The 8,930-nt window shown below is 40.8% G+C and overlaps 1 protein-coding gene across 2 annotated transcripts in view; it reads left to right on the top strand.

The window, feature by feature from the left end:
- Positions 1-8,930, top strand: part of LOC102674289 — an 89,846-nt gene that overhangs the window by 5,120 nt on the left and 75,796 nt on the right. For both annotated transcript variants that reach the window (XM_006609551.2, XM_031515193.1), the window contains exon 2: positions 88-1,070. In XM_006609551.2, coding sequence (XP_006609614.1) covers positions 935-1,070 — 136 coding nt within the window. In that variant the 5' untranslated portion in view covers positions 88-934. The remainder of the gene's footprint in view (positions 1-87; positions 1,071-8,930) is intronic.

The following is an 8,930-nucleotide window of genomic DNA, read 5'->3' as shown; positions in this document are numbered from 1 at the left end:
AAAAAAAAAAAAAAAAAAAAAAGAATGGAACGAAATTTAATGACGAAAAATATCCCACCGATTCCCCGAACGATTTTCATTTTCCAGAAGCGGCAATCTAATCCGGAACTCCTCGTATCGAACCCCGATTCTATCCAAGTTACCCGCGCGATACACCCGCGGGTAACTGGAAGAGCGCGACGACGACGAGGACGACAACGACGCTGGCACGTTTTATTAAGAGATAAAAATGCAGTTAAAAACTATTACACCGGGAGAAGCCACGCGTCGTTCTTGTAAAGGAGCAACGTTGGAGGAAGATTCCGCTAGATTCCCCTGTAAACTGCATCCTGCAACTTTTGCCCGGGAGCACATCCTTAGGTAAATGAGCTCTTATCTCGAGCTTCGCAAAAAGCGCCAAGTGTACACACCGTCCTTTCGCGCGCGCCTAACTATACACACCCACCCACACACACGAGCACGCCAAATCCATCGGGCTTGCTTCGAGTTCTTTAACCAGTTATCCGCGGTTATTGTGAATAAAAAGAACGAAGAAGAAAAAGAAGAAGAATAAAAAGAAGAAGAAGAAGAGGCTCGAGTGTACATAACCATATAATAACAGTGTTGGTGTAGTTCAAAGTATCCATACGATGCGAACCAAATGAAACCAAGTGAGCCATTTCTAAAAAACCTCTCCCCCTCTCTTCATCTGTGTGTACGCGTCGTGTGCATGGTGGAATGTTAGTGGCGGAAAGTCGGTTCGTTTCGAGTTGGTTGCGAAACCCTTTGTCACGCAGGGACAACAACAGGGAAGGAAGAAGACGGGAAGGAAGAAAGGAAGGAAGAAGGAAGGCGTGGGGCGTGGAGGAGGGATTATTAAAGCGGCCGGATCCTAATCCGGTTGCGTTGCTCGAGTTTACGTGGTCGAGGCGAAAACTATGCGGCACGAGGCACGATGATGGGGCCAAGAATCGGTGGTGGCCTACCGAGCGGGAAAAAGCTGGACCTGTGCCAGCAGCCGCGTCACACTTGGACAGTGTTGCTGGTGTATTTGGGCATCTGCGTCTTGCTGCCTGTCACGATTCTCTCCGGTTGGTATATTCGATCGTCACCTTACTCTCTTCTTTTTTTTTTTCTTTCTTTCTTTCTTTCTTTCTTTCTTTCTTTTTGCGCTTCCTGCGCTTTCTCTTTCTCCTACATTTTTGCGCCTCTTCTCTTCCCTCCCCCCGCCATGCGACGCGAGAATGGAAGAAGAGAGGGAAAACACGGAAGAAGGGAATTCTAGAATTTTGAAATTCGCGTTAACGGTGTACCGATTCGTTCGCCGGTTGAAATTTCACTCCGGTATTCCGATAGTCGCGAGGCGGAGGGGTGAAGATCGATAAAAAAAAAAATCTCTTAAAATGATTTGAAATAATTGGCCAGCTAACGCGGGGGATCCAGTTTCAGCTTGATCATTTTTGATATTTCACAACGTGTGCACGAAATTTGATACACGCGTTTATTAGCTTCATTGGCTTTATCGGTATCGATATTCTTTCCATTTCTATCGAAATGAAATTTAATATAATTTTCGTATTGTTTTCTTTCTTTCTTTTTTTTTTTTTTTTTTTTTTTTTTTTTTTTTTTTTTTTTTTTATTTTATTCCATCCACCTTTTAACGGCACGTTAAAAATTAATACGATCCGTATTGCGAAAAGCGAACGTATTATACTCGAAAGCTAAAACCGTTGCGTTTTATTTTAGAAAATGGGCGGGAAAAAAAATAGAAACAGGGACGACGAATCGCCGGCATGGAAATAATGGAAAGTTTTTCCCGCATCCCGAATACCACGATATGAAAAAGATTTCTACCTGAGAAATGAACCGCATAAATCACGATACGCTCATCAAGCCTCGCGTCGACTCAATTTTGCCAAACTTTCCCCACAAATCTCGTTGGGGGGCCGCCTAGGCGTCGCCATCTCCATCTTTTTAAGAATTCTTCCAACTCTCGCCGTCTCCCGTGACGAGTCAATTTTTAGAACGATAAAAATGTTTTTTCTATCCTATCTTACACGATGACAGTATCTCTTTACGTAACAATAACAAAGGGAACAAATATTCGAAGGATAATTGTGTTTTGAGAATCGTTCAACTCTTCTCTATTTAAATCTCTATCCCTTTTTTTATATCGAGATATTTGTACACACGAATTTAAAGCATGCGTTAGAACGTTTCTTCGATTCTGATTCTGTTAAGTAAATATTTTACTTAAGTCGTATTTTTTTCTCGATGCGTATTGCGATATCTCAAATTCCCTATTATATTAGAAAATGTATACGTAGATTTTGTATGACGCAGTTCATTTCCGAAAAGAAAATATCAAAAGGCAAGAAATTTTAAACTAAAATTCTAAAAATCGAAACTCTGGAGTGGTCAAGAGGCTAACCACGGATCGCGAGTGATCTCGTGGCTGAGTAAATTTAGAGTCGGTGATATTCAAATGACTGGATGGAACGTCCAGTTTCCACATTTTTTTTTCTCGTCGGGGGAGGAGGGGATCGATTTTTGTTAGTCGAGAGGCGGCAGTCCACGTCGCAATCATCGAAATTTCATTCTCTGCCAATTAACTGCATTTCGCGTTCCAATCTAACGTCCGATAATTAATGTAGAGAATTTTAATCGACATTGCGCCCAATTCGATTGAACGCATTAACGAGCTCTACACACCGACCGCCAGAAACTCGTCAACCCCCTTTTCCCGAAAACCGTTTGTTGAGCCAATCGAAAACTTTCATCCTGCTTCGTGAATCCGTTTTCCAACTGCGGAACAATGCAGCTGATCCTTCTTTCAAAAATAGAAATCCCGCCCTCGATTCGCCCGCGTCGAATTATTGGTTTCGCGCGAATATATACGGAAATTAATTGGAATTGCGACGATGGAATCGTGACAAGTTTCGCGACAAAGCTATAATTTCGCTTTGTTTCAAACGAGGGAGAAAGAATCGAGTTTTAAAATATATACCGAAGAACCGATCTCCCCTCCTTCGAACATTTTATCCCTCGAATAAATTTCGTCGAAAAGTTTCGAATCGATCGACGAGTGTTTCACGGAAGCGAAGATCAACGATCGAAGACAACGAGAGTTTGAACCGAGACTGCCAAATTGCAAGTCGTATCAACGATTACCTTGTAATTGTCTACATCGACCGTGTAGACGCCAAGGATTTGTAAGGCAAAATTAAATTTCTCCCGCTATATTCCATTACGTGGATGTTATTCCGCCTCGACCGTCCCACGATTCTTCGCCATTGTGTTTCTCCACCGCATTGTTACAATTTTGACAATTTAGTCATGCGGCCGACCGTGAAATTGAATGTTTGCTTAAAAACATACAGGCAGACAAACACACATACGGGTTTTATCCCATAAGAAATTGTCCACCCCGGTTTCGTCGGTTTGCTCGGAATTTTTTGACGTTTTTTTAAGAACGATCATCGTTTCTTTCGAGAAAGAAATTGCGGATGAGAAGATGTTTCTGGACGTTGCATGAACGTTTCCATTCGAAGAATTTTCTCGTGATGGTATTCGATTTTTAATTATAAATTACCATTTTTTAATAAACCGAACTTTGCATATATGCATATAACAAATTTTTACGGCACGTTTAGAGAATAAATATAAAAATATCGAGTTAACGATAGAGCTTCAACCTTTTTTGCAAGAGAAACATTTTTCGAACAATTTTTTAAAGCGATGAAACAGAACAGTTCGTACCTCCATACACGTCGGGAAAATCATACCCGGGTTTATAAAAATATTGTATCCTATATCAAATAAATTTAAATAAACATCATCCCATCGTAGAGTTCAATTAATTTCCTGATAACGAAATAATAAATTAAACCGACAATGAGTTTTAATTTTGAAGAATAATGAAAGCTCGGTTTAATCCCATTTAATACTAAAACAACCAAACCCGTCAAAATGACGGATTTCATATTTTGTTTGATAATTTTTGGCAAAATTAATATCGTATTTTATTGAGATAAAAATTTAATTACGTACCACCATTATATTTTTACCTATAATTTCATCCTATCGCTTTAAATGCGTTTAAATTCGTTTATCAAATAAATCGAATAAATACTTTACTCTTCTTCGAAAAGTCAAATTTTAAAGTCGAAGAATAATTCTTTCTCTTTCTTCATGAGAAAAAAAAAAAAAATCGAGGCAGAATCACGACACGTATCAGGGATGAATTTATTTTCGAAATAAGACCGGCTTCGTGTCCACGTTTTTTTCGCGGAAACCCGGTTTATGACACGCACGTGTTACCATAAACGTCCGCCCCGCAGCAAGGGGCGAGGTACACGCGGCAATTCCGAATGTGCCGGGCTGCATAAGTACTTCCGTTAAATCTGTGTCAGAGAAAACAAAACGCCCGACAATTTCTTTCCCTTCCCACCCCATCCTTTCCATCCGATCCAACTTGCACGTTTCTTTGTATCGCCGGGCACAATTAAAAGATAAAATCGAATTAAAGTCCCGTTTTTACGTCCCGTTTTTTTAAACGGTCACGTAATCACGCCTCTAGCTTTTTAATTAAATCGGAAACGTTGGGATCGCCGAAAGTTCTCTTTTATCCGCTCTTTTCTCTCCTCCCACCCCCTCGTTCGATGCAATGCAATGGTATCGCCTATTTCGAAACGAGATAAAATTCAGCGAGAGATATTAACGATTTTGGTGAACGAACGTTATGGATAAATTTAAGGAAAATTAGCGAGATAAAGCGAAAAAGAAGAAGAAGAAGAAGAAGAAGAAGAAGAAGAGTTTCGTTATACACGAAATGTTGCTTCTCGTTAGTCGACGGCATCCCCAGCGGATAGTAAGTAGTATTTACCCGCAAGTAACGTAACGGTGTGATATTAGTTCTCGAACGGAGTAGCGAAGTAGTATTCGAACCGACGCCCAGTGCGAACCAAACATCTGGTTTCGCCGGTGTAAACAGTTGCATCTGAGGCCTGGTTTCGCCGTTCTTAAACGAGAACACTGAGCTAAAGCAGCGCTCGGAGATAGCTGCACAAATAATCACGCGATCTTTTGGGGGTCTTTTGCCATTTTCTTCCATCGTCGAAAATTCGAGATGAAAATTTTATCTCCAAAGATTATCGATAATTTAAAGATGAGAGGGAAGGAACGAAGAAGAGAGAGAGAAGGCTATCTTTAATTCGAAACAATAATCCCGTTTAAAAACGGGAAGAAGCGTAGACATAAGCGTCCGGGAAAAATGTAAATTAATAAATTTAAAAGTTAAATAATTCCCGCAAGTTTGGTGTCTCGATACGAGGTCGTGGGGGAGGAGAGGGTTGCTTGAAATTCAGAAAAACCGAGTGACTACGTCCCTACTGTAACAGCGGCACAACTATTTATACGTAAATAATGTAACAGGGAACGTCGAAACGTTAGCCACCTCTTATCCGTGTCAGTTTAGGGAAATTAGTTTTGGCGAAAACTTCCCCCTCCGTTACATATTTAATTTTTCCGCGGTTGTTTGCGAAAACTCCACCTTCTCCCCCCTCTTTCTCTTGATGCGAGGGTAAATTTAATACGCAACAGGAGGAAGTTGTGCCCTCGAAAAGCCATACGCGAGAATTTTAACAAGGAGAGTTTCATCGAGTATCGCGTTGTGTCGGTTTCGCGCTTTTAATTTTCGTCTTTGCTCGCGTTTCTTTTATAATAAACACACAAAGAAGAGACAAGGAAGAATTTTCATCCGCTCAAAATCTTTCGTGCAATGCTAGGAATATCGAGTTTCCTGCGGGCAAGGAAAGCAATTAACGTTGCTGCTGACTGGACTGACTTCGAACCCCTAATCTGTCTCTCCTCTTAATCATACGTACTCTTTCTCTCTCTTTATCTTTGCTCTTTTTTTTATTTTTCCTCTTCGCGACACATCGAGCTCGTAATCGAGATACAAATTAACGGGGCAAACAAATAATTCGACGTGACTTAATTGTAATGTTTACCCTTTGTCGCGACATGAGTGTTCACCGGATGAACGTTAAAGGATAATTTCGAATCCGTTGCTCGTCCGCTTTGTACGAGGGATAATTACTCGTAGCGGCGTTAAATCGAAGCCACGATTTCATCGAATCATCGATTCGAGCTAGTTTATAGGAGAATTTCAAGTTTCAATCGCGGTTAATACGAAAATAATACTACTATTAAGAGGATGCATGAAAAACAGATATCAAATATTCGAAACTGTCAAAAGTTAATATTACCGGTTGTTCCAATTTCCACGTAAATCGAGGTTGAAGTTATATTATAGTTATATAAATTTCACTCCAACTGTTCCAACCGAATGATCGATGAATGATCTCTAATTTACACGCTATTTCATATTTTCAAACAAAAAGATAATTCATCGCGTTAGTTGCTCCATCAACTGAAAAATAAACGCGTTAAAATAAAACGCTCGCAAAGAGGAGCCGAGACTATAAATCTCTAAGGGTTGCAACATCGCCTCTTCCCTCAAAAGATACATTTTCATCCTCTGAAGAAGAAGAGGGAGAGAGAGAGAGAGAGAGAGAGAAAGACAATGACCCAAAAAGGGCGGTATCAAACGACGAGGAAGAAACCGCGGGCGAAGGAGAGGAGCGGTCTCCCGGAAACTCATCTCGCGAGTAGGAGACAGCTCGAGGAAAGAGAGTCCTGGTTATCCAGGAAGAGAGGAGAGACGACCCCAGGAGAAGGAGTGACGCAGGCGCCGCCAGTTACTTACGCTTAGGACAATTTACCTTAATTAATTAACCGTCGTTGCGACGGTCCGCTAATTTATGCTCGTGGAATGATTCACAGCTCTTTCTCTCCCCTCTCTCCGTCTCCTTCCCTCTGTCTCTTTCCCTATGCCCGCACTATCCCCATCTCGAGATCGCCCTCCCTGTTGGCCGACCGTAGACGGCACGAGTAGACGAGAACGACCACGTCGACGACGACGACGAAACGAAAATTTTCGGCGCGCGCGCGCGATCTCCAGAGACAGATAGGCGAGCCGCTCTAATTAGAAGTCGTCCGGAACGTTTTAGATTGCACTCGAGAATCCGGATGACCGGCCGCGCCCCATTTCGCAATCTTCTCCGCGGCAGGAGTGTTTAAATGACTCGGCTCGATTGTCTCGGAATAAAATACGCCCGGGATAAAGAAAGAGGAAAGGTGAAAGAGAGAGAGAGAGAGAGAGAGAGAGAGAATGGTCGTTGCAGAAAGGGGAGGGTTTACTTGTTGCTCGTTTCGATGCGTGTTAATTTCCGCCGCGTTTCAACGCGTTATCCATCCATCTGGAGTAATTTAGAAACGTGCATTCTCTCTCTCTCTCTCTCTCTCTCCGTTTTCTCGAATTTCAGAGATTCGCGTGTTCTGGATTATCGAGATTATGAAATTAATCCACTTGTGCTTCATTAAAGTTAAAGTTTGGGAATTCGAAACTCGAAATATATAATAGACGGATATATCAAAGAGAAATTACAATGGATTATTTTTTCTCCCTTCTCCTTCCTCCCTCCTCTATTGTGAAAATGAAATTCTCTTGTTTTTAAAGTTTTTATGCGTCACGGTTTATTATTGAAAACGCGTTCCGCAGTTGCGCGAATTTTCCATTATTGTTATTATATCACATTAATATTATTATATTATGGTATTACATTATCCCGTTGGGAATACTCGTTGGGACGCGCAAGAATTTTCATAACGCAAATGTATCCATCATCATACCCGCTCTGTAATAACTCTGACATATGACACCGCTTAAGGCAGTGTTTTCCAACCTTTTTCGAATCGCGACTCCCTTTTTGTACGTAATGTTCAAATAACATGCGAGAGCCCGCCCCACGTATTTGCATAAAAATCAGGGTTACTGTCAATAGTGGAATATTGCAGCGTAGCCATATCGAGATAAACAAGGGACGAAAACATTTTCGATGAAATTTTCTTTCTCTTTTCTTTTTTTTTTTTTTTTTAAATAATTTCAGCTAAAAATAATAAAAATCCAACGATTTTCGAGGATCGGTGAAAAACGGGTATATTTTATTTTCGATTTACTGTTAGAAATCGAAAATACGGAAAATCGCAATTTCCTTCACAAAGGAATGCAAAACCATGCAACTTTTCGAAGTATTCCGAAAAATTGGAAAAAAAATTTTTCGACACGACATCCACGAATCGTTTCGTCGACGAATTTTGTAACGGGGAGGGAATTCAAAGAAAACAGGAGGATGAAAATGAAGTTTACGTTTCTCGCGTATCCGGGATTTACATGTGGAATTAAGCCATCCTGTACGAAACTTCATCCCTGCCCATTGTTATTTTATCTCGGCGCAATCTGTCCACGGATTGGTTCAATCTGGCCAAAAGGCAGCCAGACGCACGAATTTCTCTAACGGAGTTTCATTAACGAAGTCATGCATCCGCGTTCCATTCGCATCGGTACACATGTAACTACGAAACGAAAGGGACTATCCAGAACCCGCTATTACGCGGCGATATTAAAATCACTTGGCCGTGATGCATTCGTATTAAATTCTTGAATCGTTAATCATTTTTTCGTGGTCCGTTTGAGAACACAAATCTTCTCTTTGAACTTGGTCCACCTCTTGTCGCAACTTTTCTACTCCCATCTCCCTCTCGTGAATCGATATTCACGATGTTGCCGTTTTATTAACAGGCAACTCGTTCTTAAGCTATTTAGATTTTTCCATGAAAAATTCATTCGTAAACATTTATTCCTTCCTCTTTCCTTTTTCACCCCCTTTTTCATCCCCCTCTTTTTTATTATCATTATTATTATTATTATTATTTTATCGAGTCAAGTTCTCGCGATTTCACAACACAAAGTTTTTCGTTGTTTAAGAGCGTTTAAATAAGTGGAATTTTTGAGAGATAATTTTAGAAAAGAGGCAATTATTGTTTCC

The sequence above is a fragment of the Apis dorsata genome, unplaced genomic scaffold (assembly GCF_000469605.1).
Source record: "Apis dorsata unplaced genomic scaffold, Apis dorsata 1.3 scaffold_58, whole genome shotgun sequence".
Taxonomy (NCBI): Eukaryota; Metazoa; Arthropoda; class Insecta; order Hymenoptera; family Apidae; genus Apis; species Apis dorsata.
Note: the sequence above shows the minus strand (reverse complement) of the source record. Positions and strands in the feature narration are given on the sequence as shown.